This window comes from Vipera berus, assembly GCF_964194415.1.
Source record: "Vipera berus genome assembly, chromosome: 2".
NCBI lineage: Eukaryota > Metazoa > Chordata > Lepidosauria > Squamata > Viperidae > Vipera > Vipera berus.
The window spans coordinates 219,001,560-219,027,295 of record NC_138203.1 but is presented as its reverse complement, the minus strand read 5'-3'; the positions used below and the strand labels follow the sequence as shown (position 1 = coordinate 219,027,295).

At 41.9% G+C, this 25,736-nt stretch overlaps 1 protein-coding gene across 1 annotated transcript in view; it reads right to left on the bottom strand.

The window, feature by feature from the left end:
* Positions 1-25,736, bottom strand: part of BSN (bassoon presynaptic cytomatrix protein) — a gene marked incomplete at its 5' end in the record, with an annotated part of 233,733 nt that overhangs the window by 16,076 nt on the left and 191,921 nt on the right. Inside the window, 2 exons of the mRNA XM_081319547.1 lie at positions 1,761-8,549; positions 15,940-16,353. Of these exons, the coding sequence (XP_081175673.1) occupies positions 1,761-8,549; positions 15,940-16,353 (7,203 nt within the window). The remainder of the gene's footprint in view (positions 1-1,760; positions 8,550-15,939; positions 16,354-25,736) is intronic.

Below are 25,736 nucleotides of genomic sequence, written 5' to 3'. Positions count from 1 at the left end.
GAAGGATGGATGGATCTGGCAAATATGTTTACATTGCAATCAAAAGAATCTCTTTGTCTCTTTAAATATAAATAATTTTTGGATAGGCTATGTTTTTTGGCTTCACTGGTCCACAGTATAAACTGTCAGTGCTATTCCCCAAGAATCTGCTGGATCTCAAGTCTGAGATAATAAAAGTTGCAATAGCTTCATATGATGGGCTTGGGGTGTTTTTTTTGGGTGGGGGAAGAGTTTCAGGGCCTTCTAGTCCATGGGGCATTTTAACCCTACTTTCCCATTGCAGGATCCATATGAAAATGCAACCATACATTAGTTGCTATATTTAAGGCTAAGTACCAACTCATTCTCTTTGTACAGATAATTGAAAAGTTTTCCAGAGAAGCAGGAAAGGATGAGAGCACACTTTCCTTATATTGCTCTCCATTCCTAATTCCTGCCTTCTCCTTTCTAAGGGGGGGGGGGAAAGGGCGGCTAGAAAAAAATTGTGGCAAGTACATTATTATCTTTATTTTCAGGGAAATATGCATGTATGTATTCCAGCCAGAGCCCTTTTCCATATTTTTAGTAAGACAGGGTTCATTCCCTATTTTTGATCTCTGTTGGTGGCTAAAATAAAAAAATGAATCTCTCCCTGTCAGTTATAACACCTTGCCTCTTTTGCTTTGATTGATGACAGATATGAGACATCATGGTATTTCTTCAGGCAGAATGGTACTACAGTTGGCTTTAGCTCTTGTAAAAGAAAGTTAACTGAGAAGGATATTCTGGGGAATACAGGATGCCTTTTAACTACGAAGGAAAAGGTCAGAATCCTGTGTACGTCAGTAAGAAATACTGTATTTTTATGCATGACAGAAAATGGTATTTCCTTTTACTACCACTAGATGGCAGACAAACAAACCATTTACTTTTGTATTACCACGTGTTTCTTAAACCGAGATGAAGCTCTGTTTTGAATTTAACTGTGTTTAATATCTGAATGTGCACAGACTCCACAGTATCAGAAATATATTTAAGGAAAAAGGAAATTAAATTTTTTATATGATAAATGTATCATGATAACACACATATTTAGTAATTTAACCACCCTACGATACACTTTCAATGTATTTGATACCATTATTAATTTATGTGAGAGAGACAGGATGATATTTCAACATCTATATTATTTCTGTAGGTTTCTTAGCACTTAACGTCATATTAGGGATATGCTGAGTAGTTTGAATGAAGACAAATACAACATTTTAACTATGCTTATATAGTTCATTGTCTTGGAAAGTGTTCTGAGAAACCGGTGATATAAATTTTAAGCATGTCAGATAAAAAGCTGGCTGTAGTGTGGGCTTATTGCTTGGTATAAATTTTCTCAACAATCCATTTAAATTTTTTAAAAGCCATACTTTTTAAAATACAAAAATAAAGCTTTTGGGGCTTAAAAACAGGCTCCAATCTGCCCAGGGCAGGTGGAAAGAAGCACGAATAAGAACAGATCCAGTGGTGGATCTGCAGGGAAGTAGAGATGTAATACAATTTATGAAGTTTGGCTCACACTGTAAATTCAGAACCTGCTTTGGACATTAGGAGTGATTACGTTATTCTTCATCTGAAGCTGAAAATATTCTCCCTCTTTCCTGGCCTGCTGTTTATATAAAGACCCACTGATAAAACCAGCAGACTGGTCTAAGACCTTTGGGACTTTGAAAGGAACAGATGAAATATTATCAGATCCAACTCAATTTTCATACACCAAGCAATCTTACCTGGCTGCTGGGGAGAAGGGTGTGCTGATACAAGGAAAACCTGTCCTTTGCAGACTCCTCTGAGGTGGGACTGATGGGCTTGGGATCAGATAAAGATCTTTGGATGGTTTTGATGGGGCGAGGCAAGGTCTGCTGGCGTTGGGTGGACTCAGACATAAAGTGCTTCTGTGGAGTTACGTGGGCCTTGTTGAGCCTTTCACTAGATGCGAAGGACGACTCTAGCAACCGATGAGGGGAGAGGGGAGATACTGGGGAATAGAGGACTTGAGGGGACTTGGGGGGCTGTCGGGACACAAGCTGAGACAAGGAGTCTGTGGGCAAGTGGGACTGGTAGCCGATTTCAAGAGGAACAGGCTTCTTCTTAGCTAGTGCTTGCTGTCGGACTAAATGAGGATCCAGAGGTCCAGAGCTCACCATCTGGATGTTGGAGGAGTAAGGAGGGATTGAGGTGGGCACCGTGAGCTGAGGGACTGCAATGCCTGGCTGGGGTTGCACTTCGGGTTCTGTCTGGCAAGCCAAACTCTCCCCTCTTTGGGTCTTCTCAGGGGCAGAAATGTACTTGACGATCTCCACCTTGGGGTCAGGGGAAGAGATGTGGATGGAAGGGGACACTCGGAGCAACTGGTCGGGTTCGGTCTGCACAGAACAGTCACTGATGGTTTGGATGGCTATGCTGGCCATGCCTTTTGCTGAAGAATCGGCTTTACTTTCTGCACTGGAATCCGAGTGGCGGGAGAAGCGGGAACGTCGTCGACGCACTGGCTGTTCCCACTCAGCATTGTCTTCCTCATCTGTCTGAACACTGCAATCAGTGCTGCGCCGAGGACGGCGCCGGCGGGATGCATAGAAACGTTCCTCGCCATCTTCATCATCAGTCTGCACACTGCTGTCTGTGATCTTTTTCACCAAGTATGATTCGTGGCTGGGCTCCTTATCATATGCATCCCGAAGACGAGGCATCGAGTTTCGTTTCTTTATCCCCCGACCAGTTTCCCACTGTTCTTCAGTCTGCAGGGACATTTCAGAGGCTGAGTTTGTAAGAGGCCTCTGGAGTCCTGGGTAGCGGGGCTGTGCTTGTACGTCTTGTCCCGGGGCTGCTGTAGCAATAAAGGCTTGATTTAGAGGTGGCCAATATTGTCCGTTTTGGGCCAAGGTCCTTTGCATTTCTATTGTTACCTCAGGGGCAACCTGAGAAGGAATCCGGCCAGCTGGATCACATACTGGAGGAAAGGTACTCTTCTGCCTCTTCTGCTCTTCCAGCTGCTGTTGCAACTGCTGCTGCAACTGCTGGATTTGTTCTAATTGCAAGCGCTGCTGGGCGAGCTGCTCCCGCTGCAGGGCAAACTGGGCCTGTCGCTCCTCTTGCTGCTGATGGAAGACCTGGTGCTTTATGGATTGCAACTCCTGGATTTCCCTGTGCATCAAGAGCTGTTCCTTCTCTCTGTGTCTCTGTAACTCCACCCGTTCCCTTTCCAGTTCCTCATGAAGCCTCATCTGCCTCAGTTTTTCCAGTTCTACTCTTTCCCTTTCAAACTGGAGGATGTGCTCATGTTGCTTCCTCTGCCGTTCTTCCTCCTTTTCCCTTTCTTCTCTTTCCATAGCTGCTTTGCTAGCAGTGCTAGCCTCTGTCTGAGGCTTTAGGGTCGGCAGTCGGGGAGATGGCTCCTGCTGTGTCTGGCTTGCAGGACCCTGAACCTCTGAGGTCGACCCAGGCACCTCCTCACGGGGGCCAACCCCCGTCTGCTCAGGTCTTTGCAAGCTGACCATGCTTGGAGCAGGGGACTTAGTAGCAGGTGCTACGCTTACTGTGCTGGCCACAGTGCTGGCTGCCGAGGTGCTAAGTGGTTTTCCTAAATACATCGGTGTTTCCATTACAGATGCAGGAATCCTGCTGGGCCCATTATAGCGATAAAGGCCCTGATGTGCAAGGGGAACCCTAGGGGTAACTAGGGGTACTCTGGTGAGGCTAGCCAGAGGGACAGCTGTGATACTACCTGGAGCATAGTGCCTGTACAGACCTCGAAGCATGGGTCGTAGCACCGAAACTGGCTGGGTGGTGATGGGAAGGGTTGATGCTATTGGTGTATTAATGGTTGAATAAATCATGCCATCAGCAGCTCGTACAGTAGCTGTGGAAGGGAGTACCTGTCTGACAGCTCCAAACCTTGAGAGATTATATTGGGCTAAGTTTCCAAAGCCAGAACGAGACTCTGGGAAATTTGGATTGTACATCATGTTTGGTTTCATGGCACCCTGTTGAGCCATAATATTTCCAGTCCCTCCTGGTGCAGCGCCAAGAGCACTATGTCCATATTGTAGAAGATCTTGGCTGTTTACATGCCTGCCCCCATACTGGTCCATGGAATTAAGGGCTGCACACATTCTGCTGATTTCACGAGCAGTGGTAGCACTGTAATGAGCCAGACTAGCTTCCTGGAAATTAGCCAAGTCTCCTCTTGATGAATATCTATAATCGGAGTAGATATTGGAGGCTGAGCTGTACCTTCGCATGGGATATGAATGACTTAGTAATTCAGTGGGTTGTCGGAGATCAGAGAAAGAGCCATATTGCAGCCCCTGTGCTAGGTGTCCTCCCTCGGTGAAACTATGGCTATAGGGATGCTTCATAGTTGTCAGGTCCACAGCAGAATCTCCAGCAGGGGAAGGGAAGTGCTGGTCTCCTTTAACTGAGTAATAGTTCAACCCCATTTCAGAAAGATTTGTATCCGACATTGAGGAATATAATCGCCCAAACATGCCATGCGGATGGAATCTGTGCTCTTCATATGGATGAGGGAGAGGCGCCGGCTGTTCTCTGTAAGAGAATGTCTCTGGCATTTCCTGTTCTCTGGTTCCATAATACTGGCTACTAGCTTTGCCAAGGGGAGCTGTTTCTCCAACATGTTTTTCTGGCGCCTTGGGAGATGGATTAAAAGCCCCAGTGCAGCTGCTTCCAAATGGAAATCTATAGACTACATCGCAGCATGCTACTTGGCTCTCAGGCTTCATTCCGGTGAGGTCCAGAGCATTAGAAGGAGGTTCTTCTTTGATGAGTTTTGTGACAGATCCTGCTGCTATGTCATCCATCTGCACCATCATCACTTGGGACTTCTTACTCCCAAGAGCAACTGAAGGAGCCTGACTTTTCAGTTCTACTGGAATCCCTCTATATATCTCTGAGCTTTGATCCTGAGGAAACGGCCTGGGAATGGCACTCACAATATTTTGGGCATTGCTAGTCTGAGTAATTAGAGTATCTTTTTTTATCAAGGATGTCATTTGGTTGGGCAAATTGTATCTTGCAAATTTTGTTTGCTGTGGACCTGCTGCTTCTGTCCGGCCCATAGAAGCAGATGTGCCAGCTCCACTCATGGGTCCTCTGAAGGGACCAGTCTGAACGGCTTGTTCCACCTGTTTAATTTGTGTCAGGCAGACTGGACTTCCCGTCTCTTGACCAAAGTCAATTCTGTTCTGGAAAGGGTCCCCATAGACAACTGGTTGCTTTGACTGGGACATAAGCATGGTAGATGCAACTGTTATGCTGACTGTGGTGGAACTGCTGATGATAGCATGTGGTTGTTCCTGGGCATTAAGGTTAATGATTAAAGGTTGGATGGCTGTGGATTGCCGACTTGGTGACTGGTCCATAGTGAGGCAATATTTTCTGCTCTCAGCAGCTAAGGATGTGAGATCCATTCCCTGGTCTGTTACAATAATTGGAGCAGACTTTATTGCTGTCCTCAAATCTACAATATTACTACCAGATGCTCTAGGTCCAGGTTCTACTCTAGATGTCCCAGGGACTGATGATATCCTACACAAAGAAATATTCTCTGCAGGTAGTGTGCCCCAGCTATACACACCAGGCATAGGGTCAGTAGCAGTGCTCTGCACTTTCTGAACTGGAGTGTAAGGAGAGGCTTTTTCGGGCATTGACTGTGCCTTGGTGTGAGTGGTCTGGACCTGCTGTGACTGGAATTGCACTGTGCTGATTGCTGTTTGGCTGTAACTATGTACTGTTTGGTGGCGGTCTTGCTGGGTTGGAGATGAAGGTGAGGATATGGAGGAACTTACACCAATTGGCTTGGTTTGAATAGCTGCATCAGATGCTAAGGTGATGACCATAAAGGGGGCTTCTTGTGATGACTGTTGCCTAGTCAGGCATGGGGAGCTGGCTCTGTGAGGAGTTTGTGTTCCTTGAGCTATCATCGGAGAAGCTGTTGATACCCCAGTAGTTGCAATGTCATATGAAATAATTGTGCTATGTGTTTGGGTAGAAAACTCAGCTGTTGATTTAGCTCCTACTCCAGAACTAGAGGGCATCCCAGTTCTTGGAACAGAATAAGTAGGACTTTGTGTAGGAGAAGAAGGGGAAAGGGGTGGGCTAGAACTTTTGAAATAAGAATACATTTTGGGGGTTGCCATGGGTACATTCGTCTTGCCATCAGTCACACCTTGATGCTTATCTCTTACTGATGGCCCACTGATCCTGGAAAGGTTTTCTGTTTGAGAGCCATAATTTGCAGTTACTTTTGTATGGCTTTGGCTAGTGGTGGACACAGGTGGTACATCAGAGCCACTTGAAGTTGGAGAGCTGTAAATTCGGGCCGTGCTAGCTGGACTAGGAACAACAGTAGTGACTGGGCTAGTTCCTTTACTATATGAGTAAGGCATAGCTACACTCTTTGGAACTGAGCTAGCTGTAACCGAGGAACTATGAAACTTTGTTTGTTCATTACTCTCTTTTTCAAAGTGCTGAGTGACTCTAACATCGGGAATTATTCTGCCTGCACTGCTTTCAGTCTGTGAAAAGGAGACGGGAGCAGAGAGTTGGGTAGGACTTGTTCCCGGAGTGAGAGGGCCACTTTCATATGCACTCTCGGCGTTCAAAAATTGCTTCTCTGGACAGGGATCTTCTCTCCCTTTTTTCTTCATTTCTTGCTCAAGTGTCAAATCCAGAGTAGAAGATTGATGCATCCTGGAGATATTCTGTGATGTTTGAAGGATTTCTTCATATAGTGCCCCAGATTTGGAAAGCTCATTCTGATAGTCAGTTTGCGAGGAATCTACGCTCCGACTATCATAACCATAGTCATCTATGTACTGATATTCAAAATTGTTTTGGTCTTCCGAACCACGATAACTTACTTCTTGAAAGGTGTTGTTGTAGGAAATACTTTGTTGGAAAGGTTGTTGTTTTTGGAACATTTCTGCCTTCCTCATCATCTCTTCATAGGCTTCTTCTGCACTTTTCAGGGGCTTGCTGGATGGGTAACTAGAGCTGGCCATTTTTTCTGTTGGAGAATAAAGTGACATGAAAGTTGGCAGATTGTACTCGCTGCCAGATTTGTACAGTTTGGAGGCAATGACATCAAATCCTTCAGCCTCTGAGTCCATAGAGGGCGAATATTCCGAACAGGAAGACCTGTGCAGCTCCTCCATCTCTGCAGCTTGGCGCAGTTCCTCAGTAGGCGAAGCGTCTTCAATCGGTGACAAATTACTGGGCGGAGTTTTAGACCTCTCTCTCCTCCTCTGTGCCCTCAGCTCCTCTTTATCTCTTTTTGTTTTGCGTGCTGTGCTTCGGATCCGCTGCTGCTCCACCTCTCGCATTTTTTCTTGTTCTCGCAAGAGCTCCTCTTCCTCCCGCAGCTCTTCTTCTTCTGAAGAATCTTCAATGGTTGGCAGCAGAGGGCCATGAGAGCGATGCCGGGCTTTCCTCTGCTGCTTAACCTCTTCTAATCTCTGCCTGCGGCTTGGGCTGCTGTCGCTATCTTCCTCCAGAGAAGAGACAGAGGTTGGGGATGTTCCTGATGTGTAACTGGGTGTAGTTGGTGGCAAGGTGGAGGAATAGTCACCTCTCGATCTATCTTCTGGGGAGCCTGTAAGGCTCTCCATCTCCAGTTCAGGTTCCCTGTCCAGGTTGATGTCTGCCTCCTGGCTCAACTCCATGTCTCTGCCATAGTTGTTACTGCTATTTAACTCAATGGTCTTGAAACGACGCAGACCTCCCTGAGAGGCAGCCATGTCATCATTCTCGGCGCTTTCCAGTTCTTTTTGTTCCTCCTCGTATATGCTGCTTGAGCTGTGCGGCAGGCGTCTCTTGGATGCAATAGGCTCTCTGCTTTTCTCAGAATCAAGCTTGTGTCCATTTTTGGCAGTGCTGTATTTTGAATGATCATACTCTTCTCCCTCCTCAAGATTGTCTTCTTCTGCACTCATCTCCAAGATTTGCCTCCTCATGAATTCTTCATCTGTCATTACAGGCTCTTTGCCTTTCTGTTTGGTTGGTAATGGGGAGAATCCTGCTTCACTACTATCTGTTACATAGTCATGGCGTAGCTTGCTGCCAAAATCATCTGAAGACTCCACGCTTTCCTTCTTCTCCCTTTGATTATCCCATTCCAGAGAGTCTTCATCTTCTTCCATTATGTCTTCTAGCTCCTCATCAGAATCAAAGGCTTCTGGAGTGATAGAAAGTGACCGTGGCCTCTGTCTTTGCCTCTGCTCCTCCCGTAATTCATGGTATGTTTTCCCATGGTCAGTTGATGGATGGGTCAAGCTCTTTGACTCCAGTAAAGGGCGCATGCTGGTTTCCAGCTTAGTAAGTTCAGAAGGACTGGGAGGACTTGGTTCTACAATTCCTGTTTCATTTAGCTGTTCTTCTTCTTGCTGCACTAAGCCTGTGATTTCACTCTGGGAACTAGAGATCCCATCAGATGAGTAGCCCGTATCACTCAAGCTTTGGGGGCTGCGGGACTGCAGGTCTGAGGGATAAGGCTTGCTGGATTCCTATAAGGAAATGAAAATCCATTAACATTTCATTATAACTGATTGTAAACATAATTCATGTTATTATTCAGGTTTACAGCAATTTATAGTTGCAATTAACCTGGACTCTTAACATTCAAAAACAGCAACCATAATATGCTAAGAAATGAGAGCAGCACCCTTATCTTTGTTGCTTGCTGGTAGAGTAATTATTATCCAATCACTCTGTTCTCTTTATGGAATTTTCAGGGGCCTGATGAGATACTCCATTTGGATCTGGGTGTTTTTCCACTGTTCTCTTTGCTCCTTTTAATCCAGAAAGTTATTTATGGCAGAAAGACAGAATTTGTGTGCAATACCTTTTGATTGGTAGATCAGATCCTCTCTACCTTTTAATAATTTAAAAGTGCATGCAAGACTGATTCCTAATGTGAGGAGCCCAAGGAAGTAATTGTTTTGTCTTTTTCTCCTTCTCCAACCTACACTCAGAAGTCAAAACACAAGTCTGGGGTTTATTTTACCAATATATACTTTTGTAACATGACACAAATGTATAATAGCAATGGACGTAGTTAATAAAAGCTCTCTCCCTGCTAGATTCAAATCAACAAAAGAAAAAAAAGAACAAGGTCTTTTCAGACAATCTATTTGTAGTTTAATAAACGAACAGCCCATACTGTTCTGCTGCAAATGTCATCCCACCGGGAAGGTTTCGTTTTGAGGTATATTGCAATTTCCTAGCACTAGTATGAAACATTTTTGTTATTAGAAAAATACAAACATACACAAGTTTGTTTTGGCAAATCAGAATTATCTGCCCAATCACGACTAGTTATTTTAAAAAGTTTATCCCATTATATGCAACTGGGTGGGTTTTTTTTGTTACCTAAATGATGTTTTAGCATAGTGTCATTATGAATTGTGATACTTATAAGTCTTCATCCAACTGGATGACAGGCGTACTTTCACCAAGCTTTTTAGAACAGTGAAAAGTATGTGTTAAATCCAAGCAGCTAACTCTGAAATGTTATAAATCTACATTCTCTGCCTTTAAACCAGGAACTCAGGTTTACATGCCTTATTGGCTCTGTCCTTCCATTTAAAAAAAATCTGGTTTATCCAAGGCTGAACAATTTCAAAGTCAAGACCAGACACACAACTGTTGCTTTTGTAAAAAGAAGCATCAGCACCCTTGTGTCCAAAAAAATAAAAATAAAAATGCATTGGAGATCTCTATTTTAGTTTCCACAAAAGTAGCCAAATGTGTTACTTGATTATTTAAAACAATTTCCCATGCCTTTTTGAATAATACATTAACTCTCACCACACACACACTAACACAGATTAATGTTTTTAATGTTACATGCACATACAAAGACCATTATTCGAATGATACATTTTTTCCAGCTTAGCTTTGAGTAAGCTTCAGAATTACTTAAGGCATCACCTCATACAATTGTCAAGTTCAGGTCTCAGCTCAGTGCAAAATTACAAATTTAAGTCCCCTGGCCAGGTTATCTAGCATCCATCTGAATGTACCCAATGAATGGAAGAACGCTTCCATTCTGAGTAATTTGTTCCCTACCAAACTGTTCTTTCTTTTATGACTTTTTTCTAACATTCAACAGAAATCCTCTCTAACTTAAATTTGTTATCCCACATCCCACACTCTGGAATGAAAGATAACAATCTTTACTTTCTTCTGTATGACATAATTTCTGCTATTTGAACAGTGCTACCATACTTCCCTTCAATATTTTCAAGGTTATGGATACCCAGATATACCCAGTGCCTTCAATCTTTCTTGATACTTCATTTTGAGTTTCCTAATTACTCTTATTACCCTTGTCTGCCCTCTTCTTACAATTTCTCTATAACTCAGACTCCGCTCAGACCTAAACAGGAGACTAAATGCAGCCTCTCACCAAAGCAGAATAAAACAGAATCAGCATTTCTTGTGATTTAGAAACTATACTTTTGTATAATCTGAGGCAATCATTAGCCTTTTTTTTTGCACCCATATCATGCTGATACTTGAACAGCTGTTTGGCCATGCCCCCTTCCCACCCCAGTAGTGTCACAAAACTGTTTTAGCCTAAATCTTGCTGCTTACTTAACATGCTCTTACCTGAATGAATCAGTACTGTGGTACTAGCCATATAGCTTTAACATGCAACAGTCTAAGAGTCACGATTGGTGGTTCCCGTGCCGAAATTCCATTCCTGCTCAAAGTCATTCAGTATATGAATTCCCTGCCATTTCCCAGTAAGCATGTCTTTGGTTTCTTCTAGCGTCTTTCAAAACTTTGTCGCATACTGCAAAGTTCCTCCCTCCCTCTTTTTTCATCTTTAAGTTGCAAACTAGGCAGATTGGAACCAAGCTACTAAGCTTCAATTGCCACATCATTGTTTCTGTGAACCTGAACCATCAGTTCTTCATTGCCATCAAGTTTCTATGGACCTACAGCAGAATTAGGGAACAACATAAAGCAACAGAGGTACAAGCCTTTATGTGTAGGGAAGCAAGGGTCTGTGTTAAATGAGAGACTGTTGAAAGGGATTGTGAAGATGTGTATAAACATCTAGAAAAGTAAAGAATGGAGACTATCCCTGAAGGAAAAAGGTACGTACTGGGAGTTACTCAAACATCCACCCAGTCAGACTTGCCTTCCCTGTAAAGATGGGAAGGACAAAAAGCAGGGAAACAACCAATCAGGGCCTGCAGTTGTTGTAGGCTGGACTGAGTCCCAACCTGGCTCCATTGCAAAAACCACAGCTATTCAGATAGGAATTTGTGAAGTCAGCATTCTCACTTGATGCATTCCAGTCTAGGACAATCCAGAACCATTTATGATCCTAATTTGGGTTTAATAGGGTTATTAGTTGCAAAATCTATTAAACACAGTATTGTTAGTCCACATTTAATTGTGGGGTAATGATGGCAGTGGGATAGGCCCTAACTGTTACAATCAAAGTCCTCGCCTTGTTCAGGTTCGCAAAGCCCATTGAACTGCAAGGGAACTAAATCTTCCCTAAATAAAGCCTCAGAATAATTTGGGAGTGCCGTACCCTGCCCCCTCCCACAATTCCTCATTATATACTGTAATACAGAATTAGAATATTATAGATCTGAAAAAAAGCATGAGCAGTTGTAATCTGAAATACCAGTTGTGATCTGACGCCTCCTTCTCAATAGGAAACCGCCTGCCCCCCCAACTTTTGGCCAGTGATTTGGAAAATCAGAGCCTTTTGTGGAGGTTTAGAATGTAATATAACTTCTGCCCCAATAATTCAGCAACTTCCTGCAGGCTGCCAGACTATAAATAGGGCTGGAGGGATGATTTTTCTCCCTGTTTTAGATTCCTAACTATGCTTACCCCTTGGATGCTTTCTTATCTGGCCCCACACGTGCTTTGTCCATGCAAATCCTGACAGGCATTTTTCTTGGTTTAATAAAGAAGGCATTGTCCTGCTGGGAACTGAACTCCATCTCCTTTCTTGCCTACAAATTCCTTCAAGCAAAAACCCACCCTAAAAGGCACTTTAGAAATGTTACTGAAATTCAGCCGTGCTAAATTTATTCCCAGAATTCCAATAACACTGATGTGGTGCTGATCTCACACGCAGAATTAAAACATTTTAAATCTTCACATACAACTTCAGAAACGTCTAATTGGAATTTGAAACCAAGAATCAAATTTTTCTTCATGTGACAGGTGACAGGGGGCTGGCTCCAGGCAGTTGTCAATGCTTCATTGACAGAGGTTGTCTTCCCCTCCACCTTAAAAGAGGTGGTGGTGAGGCCCCTCCTCAAGAAGCCTGCTCTGGACCCGGCCTCGTTGAATAACTATCATCTTGTCTCCAACCTTCGCTTTGTAGCGAAGGTTGTCGAGAGTGTTGTGGCGCATCAGCTTCCACAATTCCTGGATGAAGCGGACTATCTGGACCCGTACCAGTCCGGTTTCAGACCCGGTTACAGCACGGAAACGGCATTGGTCGCACTGGTAGATGATCTCTGGCGGGCCTGGGACAGGGGTTGCTCCTCTGTCCTGGTCCTACTTGACCTCTCAGCGGCTTTTGATACCATCGACCATGGTATCCTGCTGCGACGGCTCGAGGGGTTGGGAGTGGGAGGCACTGTTTTATGGTGGTTCTCCTCCTACCTCTCGGGCCGTTCGCAGTTTGTAGTGGCAGGGGGGCAGAGATCTACCCCAAGGCCCCTTTCCTGTGGGGTACCTCAGGGGTCAGTTCTCTCCCCCCTCCTGTTTAACATCTATATGAAGCCACTGGGTGAGATCATCCGTGGCTTTGGGGGGAGGTATCTCCAATATGCAGATGATACCCTGTTGTTTATCTCCACCCCGAGCCAACCCAGTGATGCCCTTGATGTGATGTCCCGGTGCCTGGAGGCGGTGCAGGTCTGGATGGGAAGGAACAGGCTCAGGCTGAACTCCTCCAAGACCGAGTGGCTGTGGGTACCGGCATCTTGCATTGTCCAACATGTTCCATCTCTTTTGATGGGGGAGAGCTCTTGCCCCCCTCAGAAAGGGCCCGCAACTTGGGTGTCCTCCTGGATTCACAGCTTAATCTGGAAGATCATTTAACCACCGTGACCAGGGGGGCCTTTGCACAGGTTCGCCTGGTGCGCCAGTTGCACCCCTTTTTGGACCGAGATGCCCTATGCACTGTCACCCACACCCTTGTCACTTCTCGCCTGGATTACTGCAATGCTCTCTACATGGGGCTGCCCTTGAAGTGCACCTGGAGGCTTCAGCTGGTGCAAAATGCGGCCGCGCGGGTGCTTATGGGAGTATCTCGATATTCCCATGTTACACTTCTCCTGCGCGAGCTGCATTGGCTTCCGGTTGCCCTCCGGGTGCGATTCAAGGTGCTGGTAATTACCTTTAAAGCCCTACATGGCTTAGGCCCGGGGTACTTGCGAGACCACCTGCTGCCAATGTCAACCTCCCATCGCCCAGTTTGCTCCCACAGAGTCGGCCTCCTCAGGGTTCCGTCGGCCAGGCAATGCCGGCTGGCGACCCCCAAGGGGAGAGCCTTCTCTGTGGGTGCACTGATCCTCTGGAATGAACTGCCTCCGGAGCTGCGGACGGGCCCTGACCTTGGATCCTTCTGCCATGACCTGAAGACATGGTTGTTCCAACAAGCGGGCCTGGACTGACCATGGTTTTTAATTTGGTTTTTATTGTGTAAATTGTCCCGTATTTCTTATATTCATTGTTTAATTCTTTTTTAATTTTTGTATTTTATGTCTCTTAATTTTTATTGTTGTGAGCTGCCCTGAGTCCTTAGGGAGAAGGGCGGCATATAAATTTAATAAATTCTAATTCTAATGTCTCAAAAGGTAAGAATCCCAACCACATATTTCTCACAGTTCAGATGTCAGTACTGGGAATAGAGTAACAGTGAGGCAAAAGGCCACTCATCAGACTCCCCAAAGTCAGAAATCATACTTGGCGCTCAATTTCGCATTTCGTGGAGAAAACCCAAGTAGTAAAGATAAGGGTGCTGATCAGACTATCTTGATTATTTTTTTTCATTTAATCAATACTCCAGTCAAAATATTGGCAGCTGTATAATTGAGAATTCCCAGAGAACCCATTACAAAAAAGTTATTGCTTGTGCTAATATCTATTTTCAACTTGCAGCTCAGGAGAAATGAGGGTCCTACATTTACCAGAAAGGGAAATGAGTCAATGTCTATTAAAAAAAAACAACTACTACATTCTACCTAACCCAGATGGGAATGGAACAAGAATTACATCAAATATAAAAAACTGAGCCATTAAAGCAATATTTCAATGATTCTAAAGGGGACACCAGCTTGGCAAAAGTGTCATTTGGATGGTCTCCATGGATTCAAATAAGAGGTGGAGGAAGAAAGGGAGACACATTTGAGAATTTAAAGACACTAAGATGGAAGCCTGATTGGCACAAAAGGAAGGCAAGAGTTAGATTTAAAGATTTAAACTTGTCTTTTTTTAGGGATTTGTAAGGACAAAACTTAAAAAATCTTTTCTGATGGACTAAGGGGAATCTTAAAAATATATAAACTGATTTCATATTTAGGTTTTAGATTTTTAAAGGAAAACAAAATTAAGCTTTTAGAATAAAACATTGAATTATACTATAGAATTTAGAATCTTATAATATGAGATAGTATTTTAATAAGTGTTGAATGGTTAAGACAAAAAATCTTTTCTAACAATTAGTGATTTGTTAAGATGAAAACTAGAATTTACTGTTAAATCATAAGAATGATTTTTAATGAACAATGTAAGTTTTGTAGACAAGAGAATTATTCTTTACTGAAATAGGGAATTGTAGGTTACCCCAAAAGTAAGGTTTCTTCTGGCTATTATAGGTCACTTTATTTTATTGCAATTAGGTAAAACTTAAAAACAGGATTTTGATATGTATTAGTCTAATTACGTTGAAAACTTTCTTAATTGATTAGGCCAAATCTAGAAATGTACTAACTTGATCACTTTGACTATGTGAAAACTAAGGGAATCAGAGAGGGAATCTTTATTGATGCAACCTGAACTATTTACAAACAACTTGTTATTTGTTACTTTTCACTACCCAACCACCATATTGCTTCACAAATATATGTATATATAAATATTAAAAAACCAATAAAACTTGAATAATAAAAAAAAGAGTTGAGGAAGGCTGGTGTGAATCACTAACCATTAGCAAGCATGGATGTACAATATACAAACGTGTTGCTAGAGACAAAGAGAGAAATTGTATATTTTCCAGAAACAATTGACTGGCCAATGTTTATTCAAAATGATGAAGCTGTGCTCAGATCCAGCAAATCTTGCATTTAGATTGTGAATATTCTATCACAAAAAGATGTACAGTAAATATGTCCTATTATAACTGTAAACTATATTGTCACGCTTTCTTTATTCATCAGATGAGAAGAGACTTGAAAACAAATTGTATATATTTTTGAGATTAGCACATTTGCAAACAGAATGTTTTGGAAGGGATATTTCTCAGGGAGATAATAAGAATGTTTTGAAGCATTGAAAATGTTGTGAAAGCTAAGGATGATTAAAAACCCAGCAAGGGAAAACAAAAAACCTACCTCCTTTTATATGCATATGTTTAAAAAGAACTCTTGTAGGCTGTAACCCATGATGAATTCTATGATCCACATCATAGTATTCAGTCTACCTGGCACATAGCACATAAATTTCCTTACTAGTTCTAGGTCAGGGTTTCTCAATCTTAGCAACTTTAAGATGTGTGAACTTCAATTCCCAGAATTCTTCAGACCAGTCACACTTTTCAAAGTTGCTGAGAAAATTAGGCTAAACATCTTCCAACACACCTCACACCCCATCTATTGTTCCTACATTGCTAAGTGAAAAAGTGCTTACCTCTTGTTCTCTTGTTTTCTGAGATTCAGATACAACAGTGCTGCCTTTGATATCTCTTTCTGGTTTTGAAGCTGCAATTTTCCCTTTTGACAATGGACTTTCAGAAGGTTTTGGAGACCCTTCAGCTAATTTGGGCAGTGGTTTTTCTACAGGTGGAGCAGCAGGCATTTTTTTTTGGACTATGGCGATTGGTAATTTGCTTTGATCTGAAGTCCTGAGATGTGCAGGATGCCTGTCTTTAGCAGCTGAGGGTTCGTGGTGCTGGGCTCCTCTCTGTTGCTGACCTCCAGCTTGGTGCCTGGGGGATCCAGTTGGCTGTTGCTTTGAAATGGGGAGTGGCATTGGAGCAGGATCTCCTAGGCTTCCTTCTAGTAGCCTCTGAGTTTGGCAGTTCAAACACAGCCATTCATTTTTCTGGAAAAAGAAGGAAAAACTCATAATAAGCAATTGCTTTGATTGAAAAAAATTGTTTGATCAACAATGAATAATATTTCATTCAAGGATCAAAGTTCCCTCTTCTAATGGAAACTCTTCTCTTCACTTACTTTGACTTAATGTCCCTTTGCAGTATATAAAAATAGTAGATTTTGTTGCAAACCAAACCTGCGTGGTCTGGTTGACAAGCCAAGGTTATGGTACAAATATATTTATCTAAATGTACGTTCCGTTGTATCTGTTCATAAGAGCTGTTAACCAAGCCTTACAAATACAGGCTTATCTAGCAATAAAGCAGTGTATGCTTTACACCAAGTCCTTCAATGCTGTCTGCTAATTGCTGAATATCCAGTTTTTTTAAAGAAGAGTATGTTGATACTGCCAGAAACCCTGCATACTTACCACTGAACTACAACACTTCTTTTGAGCTTGATTCTTAAATCTTACCTATTTGGACATTATACAAGTGTCTCTGTTTCAGTCTCAATTCACTAGTATGTGATGGGTATTTAATTTCCAAATAATGTGGCTGTCTAGGACAGCCATTTAATTACTTTTTTCAAAGGCTATTCAAATAGTTTTAACACAAAACAGCAACTGTAGAAAATGTTGTTTAATTTAATTTGACTTGATATACCTCCAACTACAGAAGTCACTTTTTGATTTACAATAAAAAATGAATAAATAAAACCTTAAAAGCAAATTTGAAACAAATTTTGCCTGATGTAGAAATATTAGAACCAGAAATATTGGGAGAATTTAAAAAGCATGGATTATAAGACATAGAGAACAACTAAAGAGAGAAATAAAAATGATAAACCAAGAAAAAAATCTAGATAAGGAATTTTTAATTCATTTAGAAAAGAGGTTTGCTAAAGCTTTGAAGAAGCCTTTGGGATGGGGAAAAAATTGAACAGAGATCAATAGCAGTTGAATGAATTAAAGATCATTAATGTTAGAAGTAAAAAGAAGAAATAGAAAGTTAGTTTGTTTGACCAAAGTTAAAATAAGACATGTTTCTATAAAGTTCTAATATCATTTATGGACCTTTTCCTGATACCAGAATTGAAAAGTTGATGATTTATGATTTGCATATTGATAAAGGACAAGTTATAGGAAGAAGACAGATTTGTTTGTAACCTCATATGGAGTAAAGAGTTATTACGTTTGTTTGTACTTGTTACAAAAGTAGGAAGTCACTTCCTTAAATATTTATTTTTCCTTATATTACTTTCTACTTTATTTCTTTTTCATTCCTTGCACTTTTTATTCTTTATTTCTGTCTCTCTTTTCCTCATTGAGCTTAGTTTATGTTTGCTTTTACTATTGTAATTAAAAGTCTCAGAAGAATTCTTCTTTAATAAAAGGCATTGTGCTTCTTTACAATGAACAATTATGTCTTCTGGATTCCATTTCCATTTTTTCGTTGCTCATCCTTTCATGCCTAAGATGGAAATAGAACTCATAGTGTTAAAAAAATTCTGAAAGTAAAATGATAATCAACTCTCGGTATATACAGTATATAATACCCTGAGATCTATATAAAAAAGCTATGCATGTATTGGTATATTTTTCAGTATGGTCATGCTACACCTCTGCTTTCTCATGGATAACAACTACTTCACTTAGGTTTCCTGTATCCTAGAGTACTCCTTAAGTACTTTTCAGAATTTCTGAATATGAAAAGAAAGCCTATTCTCGCTGGCACATTTCAATTATTTTTATTATACATTTTTGAATAAGCAACAATATGCTTATAAGACACTGAAGTCATTTTATGCTGGCAAGCAGATGATAAATGAATCACAAAGTGAAACATGTTGACACAGGGTCAGATTGGTAGTAGTGGGTTCATTTTCTAATCTATGAGACTTCTATAAATTTGGGTCTACTTCAAGTGCATTTAACACCACTTTCTTTTTTCTACACATCCCAGAAATTTTAAAAATAAAGCTCTGTTCACCTTCTCTCACCCCTCTTTTCTATCAGTTTAGTAGCAAGCATGGAACTATCAGGAAATAGAATAGCAGCAGTAAAGCATCTGAAAACACCAATGCTGTAGCACTAATAATCTGTATTCACATGAACTACGGCAGCTGTCATCTCTTCCCTGGAAAAGTGTGAGCAACAGATGGAGCTTCAAGAATCCCTGAACTCAGGACCTGAATGGAGGCTATGTTAGGACCAGGCCAAGCATAATTCCCAGCAGCCGTGTCTCACCTGGGATAAAGTCTCTGCATTGAACTGAGCTTAGCTCTTGGTGATTTCATGGATATATCTGTCTATCTCCATGTGTTTTTAGCATCCACTAGACCAGAGGTCCCCAACCTTTTGGGCACCAGGGACTGGTTCCATGGAGAGAGGTTTTTCCATGGACCGGAGGAGGCATGGTTTTGGATGCTGACTGCATACTGTGGATGGGGCTTTCCTTGTTTGTGTGGACCGGCTGTTGGCATGCCGTGGCCTGGTACTGGTCAATGGACTGGGGGTTGGGGACCCATGCACTAGACAACCAGTGACCTATTGGATTATCCTTTCGGGTATATTTGTGAGCATAGAGAAACTGGTGGAGATTGTGCAAGAGTGGGAGATTTACCTGAGGAACTTGTGGCCTTCAGTGAAAGGTTCTCCATTGACTTTCTCCTACAAGTTTCCTAGAAAGGAAGTTGCAAGTCCAAATCTGCCAGTGCACACCTGCCATCAACTGTGGTCACATGATCCCCATTGACTTTCTCCAAGCAAGCTTCCCAGGTTTCCCCATTGACTTGTAGGAAGGTATCAGTTGTAAATAAAGATCATGTGACCTCAGCAGTGCAGTGGGGCATTGAACAGCAGCAGCCGTATGTTAGCTGACTTGAGATATTGATGCACTGTTTCACCGAGTTAAAGGTTATAGACATGAAACTTTTAGTAGTATATAACTGTGGTGGTGCAGTGGTTGGAATGTAGTATTGCAGGCTAACTTTGCCTATAGCCTGGAGTTCAAGGTTGACTCAGCCTTCCATCCTTCCAAGGTTGGTAAAATGAGGACCCAAATTGTTATATAATTATATAATTCTAAGTGCTATTGCTATATAATTAGAGTTTTCCCACTGACTTTTTGGATGTTTTTGACTTCCCAGTCAAGCCTATGGTCTTGGTATCCATTAGTGTCCCACCTTCTGCCAACCTAGCAGTTCGAAAGCACGTAAAAATGCAAGTAGAAAAATAGGGACCACTCTAATGGGAAGGTAACAGCATTCTGTGCGCCTTTGGCATCTAGTCATGCTGGCCACATGACCATGAAGACGTCCTTGGACAAACGCTGGCTCTTCGGCTTTGAAACGGAGATCACAGCACAAAATCATACAATTCTGGAAAACAAGGCAGCTGCTTTAATGAGCTACTGAGAGGAATTATGTTCATGCTCTTTAGGATGCCAAAGCACCTCTTTTTAATCACATCCTGTATGTCTTAGTCAGTGGTGGGATTCAAATATGTGAACAACCAGTTCTCTGTGTGGATGCCGCTTCCATTCTGGGCCTGGGCAACAAAAAATTAGCTACTGGTTCTGCTGAAGTGGTGCAAACTGGCTAAATCCCACCACTGGTCTTAGTTCTTATCAAACTTCTTGAATGTTGGCAAATTCTATCACAATTATGACTGAAGCTGTATAGTAGGGTAGGTCTCAATATCCTAAATGCTTAAGGGATGATATTCACTGAAGCAAAAATTTTGACAATTCCAGTTCTGCAGAAAGGAACTGGACTTAGCCTCAGTCTGCTGATTGTTGCTCAGATAGGATAGTTGCTTAGGTGGAATGTATCTCTACTTGTAATATTTTCCATTAGCACAGTATCAGGGCTTGGAAAGTCTAATGAAACTGAGAAGGGTTGCAGAGCAGTGAAAGAGATGTTATATTTTACCTGTTTACTTGGACCAATAAGCCCTTTCATTGGTTTTAGATTTGTACAGTATATGTCTGGAACAATGGATGCAAGTACAGAAACAAAGATATATTCACAATTCAGTCAGGGAGGGTTCTTATAAAGATAAGCATGTATACACAATATGGTCTGATCCAATGCAGATATTCTCTTTGTATCCGCCTTTCCCTTCAGTATTGCTCACTGCAGCTTTTTTTTGCTTCTACTGAGAAGTTGCTGGGCCTTTCAGTATTTATAAAGGCTTAGAGGCCATTCAAGCTTGTTTCTTTTTGAGTATGCAATATAGTAAATTGTGCCTTTTGATACCTTAGTGTTCTTCCTGTCATTCTCCTATACTGTAGAAATTATTTTTCTGACTAAAATGGTGTACATAAATTTTTAAATAACTTTATACCTATAAAGGAAATGGTCGAATGCATGCTTTGAGGTTCTGAGGCAGAACTACTGAGAACATAAAGCAACCCTTTTTCTGCCTCAGTTCTGTTGTGCAGGAAGGTAACGCTGAATTAAAATGACAGGACAATTATTCTGAAAATCCTGCTGTATTCGCTCTCTTAAGGGATTATAATTAAAGTAACTGGCTGTTTCTTTTGTTTCAGGTCAGTGATAAGAACCAGCTGAAGTGTCCCAATGCAGCAAAATATGGCAGGAAGGATATATATCATCGAATAGAAAAGCAGAGATCGATCAGTACAACAGCTTATATTGCATGAGTAAAAAGACTCAAATCCAAAGGACTGTGTACTCCAAACCTCCCTTAGGTATTAAAGTTAACTGGGTGACTTTGGCCCAGTCACTCTCTCTCAACCCAACTCACTTCATGGGGTTGTTTATGGGCAAAGTAGGAGGGAAGAGTATTGGGTATGTTGGCTGCCTTGAATTATATAGAAAAAAAGGTGTGATAGCCAGGTTGGACAGGTCTGAACAAAGGAGGTGAAAAGTGTCTTTCCCATAAACAATATGGTGAGACATAATTTCCAGCAGGGGTTCCCAACCTGTGGGCCGCAGCCCACTACTGGGCCGCGGCCGCTTGGCCACTGGGCCACGTGAAGGGATGGCCAGTGCACATGTACACGCACATGCGTGTACACTCACACCCCCACACTCGTGCTAGCAGTGAGAATCCTGCCAGCGCTACTGCCCCCACCCCTGAGCATCCCACTGGCGCTACCTTCGCCCTGCGGCCAAGCATCCCATTGGTGCTAGCACCACCCCCGCATGTCCTGCCAGTGCTAGTGCTACCCTCCCACACATCCTGCCGGTGCTAGTGCCACTCCACCCCTGCGCATCCCACTGGTGCTAGCACTGCCCCCATGCATCCCGCTGGTGCTAGCATTGCCCCGCCCCCAAGCATCCTGCCGGTGCTAACCTTGCCCTGCCCCTGAGCAGGGAAGTACATGAAACCACGCCCCCTCCAGTCTGCAGAAAAAATGTTCTCCATGGAACCGGTCCCTGGTGCTCAAAAGGTTGGGGACCTCTGATTTACAGAAACCCATACCAGATCAGTCATTGCTAGGGTCAACAAGAACCACACTAGGTGTTGGAGTACCTGGACATCTGGTGGTAAATGGGTTATAAGACTCAACATTGTTGCCTGAGCAAACAGAGCCAGAAAGTCTAGGACTATTAAAGAAAAGTTATTTACTTGCTGCAAATATATAAAGAATGAAAACAAAGAAATACAAAAACAAAGAGAAGAGGATATCTGAAAAGAATGTACCAACTTTGGAAAGAACAACATCCAGAATCAGAAATAGCAGAACAGAGACTAATAGATCAATGTTGAGTTATAATACGAAATAAAGTAATTGGCTGTAGAGGAATTTGTTGTTGTTGTTGTTAGTTGCAAAGTTGTGTCCGACCCATCGTGACCCCATGGACAACGTTCCTCCAGGCCTTCCTGTCCTCTACCATCTTCTGGAGTCCATTTAGACTCACGCCTGATGCTTCAGTGACTCCATCCAGCCACCTCATTCTCTGTAGTCCCCCTTTTCTCTTGCCCTCAACCTTTCCCAGCATTAGGCTCTTCTTCAGTGAGTCCTTACTTCTCATAAGGTGGCCAAAGTATTTGAGTTTCAACTTCAGGATCTGGCCTTCTAAAGAGCAGTCAAGGTTGATGTCCTCTAGGACTGACTGGTTTGATCACCTTGCAGTCCAAGGGACTCGCAGTTCAAAGGCCTCAATTCTTTGGCGCTCAGCCTTTCTTATGGTCCAACTTTCACTGCCATACATTGCAACTGGGAAGACCATAGCCTTGACTATACGCACTTTTGTTGACAGGGTGATGTCTCTGCTTTTTAGTGTGCTGTCTAGGTTTGCCATGGCTTTCCTCCCCAGGAGCAAGCATCTTTTAATTTCTTGGCTGCAGTCCCCATCTGCGGTGATCTTGGAGCCCAGTAAAATAAAATTTGTCACTACCTCCATTTCTTCCCCATCTATTTGCCAGGAATTGAGAGGGCTGGATGCCATGATCTTGGTTTTCCTAATGTTCACTTTCAACCCAACTTTTGCACTCTCCTTCTTCACTTGCAACAAGAGGCTCTTTAGTTCCTCTTCACTTTCTGCCATTAGAGTGGTATCATCTGCATATCTTAGGTTGTTGATATTTCTCCCGGCAATCTTAATTCCAAATTTTGATTCATCTAGCCCTGACCATTTCCAGCTTGCCTTGATTCATGGATCTTACATTCCAGGTTCCTATGGAGAAAAGATCTTTACAGCATTGGACTTTCCTTTCACCACCAGATACATCCACAGCTGAGCATCCTTTCGGCTTTGGCCCAGTCGCTTCATTCTTTCTGGCGCTACTAGTACTAGCCCTCTGCTCTTCCCCAGTAGCATATTGGATGCTTTCTGACCTGAGGGGCTCATCTTCCAGCGTCATATCTTTTTTCCTTTTGCTACTGTCCATGGGGTTTTCATGGCAAAGGTACTGGAGTGGGGGTTGCCATTTCCTTCTCCAGTGGATCACGTTTTGTCAGAATTCTCTGCTATGACCTGTCCGTCTTGGGTGGCCCTGCACGGCATAGCTCATAGCTTCATTGAATTATGCAAGCCCCTTCGCCATGACAAGGCAGTAATCCATGAAGGGGTGTAGAGGAATACAGTATAGCTATTAAACAAAACAAACACTCCCAAACTAGCATCCTCTCCTCTGTCTTCTCTTCAGAAAGAACAAAGCCCTCTAATTAAAAAACAAAAGAAATTGAAACAAAGAATAAATAGACATCTAGAACAGGATGTCAACAGAATACGGTTGCCTGCATTGAAGCTTGTTTCCCAAAAATCAGCTAGCACAAGAATTAAAAGAAGCCATTATTGTAATATCAAATATAAATAGCTCATTGCAAGAAACATACTAATTAATGTACATTATTGCTGTAGTAATAACTGAATATCTTGGATGCAAAATCAACAAAACAAGAAAAAAAGCTACAGAGTGCTCCACCAATATGGAAGATCAGATTGGAAAAAAAGATCAGCATGTTAAGATCAGTTGCAAACAAGCTAGTACAGACAAAAGAACAACCTAAGGGAAGCCAAGATCTGCTCCTGGTAGATATCTTTTATAGCCACCAACAATTATATTATGTTATATTAAATCATATGAGATAATAAAATAAAATAGAGAAATAAGCACTTTGCTTTAAACTGCTGAAAAATAGAGAGACAGGGAAAGCACACATTAAAAATTATAAAATCAAGCTAAGAAAAACAGTGACACTACAACTGGAGTATCACTTATTTACTGAAGTTTCCATATATGAGAAAAAGGCTAATGAAAGATTCAGAAATTATTTTTCTCAAATTATTGAGAATTATTTTTCTTGGCCTTTAGTCATACTCATTAGAGATATATTCCAATTTTGAGCAGAGGGTGGGAATAGCATTTCCTAGCTTGACTTCATTTGTGTTAAAAAGATACCGGTAATATTTCTAACCAATATAGTAACTTTGTTAAATATAATATATTTGAAAATTAGATACACACATATAGTAGTCAACTACGCAAGAGATGGTGATAGTGATGGATTCTCTTAGAGACCTGAGAAAGAATGGGATTAAGGAGTGGTGAGTTACCTGCTTAGAAAATCCATGTCAAACAATGTGGTTTAAACATCATTCTGTTCATATGTACATATGGCAAAGCAACGAATAAAAATCCAGCCGATAACTGATTTGATTATTTATGATTAAAGACTAAAAATTTACTAAAGGACCAACGAGAGGATTACATGTTAGAAGAATGTTGAAAATGGTAAGGCTGGAGATGTAGACATTGTAACTGGAAACATGTTGAAATATAGATTTAGTTCACTTATGAAATGGCTGAATGATTTGTCTAACATGAATGTTAAGATTGCACCTGGCCTGATAACTGAAAGAATGTTATTAAGAGTTTTCTGTATAAAGGGAAAGGTATTGAAAGTGAAAAAACAACAACAAGGAGATTAGTTTGTTAAGTGTGTCTGAGAAACTGTTTGGCTAAGTCCTGACTGAAAGACTGTAAGAGGTGACAATGAGAACAGTTTGGAAAAGAGTATGTCAGGCAGGATATGTGAAGACCAGACTTTGCTCTTTAGCAAGAGCATTGAGAAATATATGAATATGAGGAAGGAAGGAAGGAAGGAAGGAAGGAAGGAAGGAAGGAAGGAAGGAAGGAAGGAAGGAAGGAAGGAAGGAAGGGCTCCTTATTCCCTCAACTCTCACAACAGAATCTGCCACTCCTATCCTTGTGTGAGGGTAACAACTTTGCTGACCACATTTTTGAGGCACAGTAAAATGACAGCTGGGGGGTGGTGGGTCCTCCTTTTCTCCTATCTGAAGGACAGGATGAAAACACATTGCTGTGGTATTGGAAGGAGACCTAAAACATAATCTACTGATCTATCGCTTCCATAAAAAAAATAATTGTCAAACTGCTAACTAAAATAGCTCACAATACTTCATTCTATAAATACTGGGTGTGATAAACTGGGAAAAGAGATGGAGTGAATCCTAGAAGCAAGGATCTCTATCCAAAGTCTCTCAGTCCCTTCTATGACTGGGGCGACTGATCATCATTGTCACAGCATTTTATGCAAGAAAATATTATATTATATATATTATATTATCTTTCTGGTGAAACTGTCATGCTGTTGTAATCTGTTACAACACCAGATCAACACCCTGAGACTAGAATTTCTAGGTCAGTTTTGATTCATAACAGACTAGAGCTGACTACGACACCATGGATACATGAAAATTGATTTCAGATGGTCTTGCCTGCCTCATTATAAGGTTTTAACTGGATCTAGAATATAACCATGCACACAGGAACTCCACATAAATTTATGTTGTAGGCATGAATTAAAGAGCTATTGCAACAGAAGTGTATGGAACTTCATCCCTTCAGCCTTGTTTATCTCCTTCCTCCAAATCCTACTTCTCATGTCT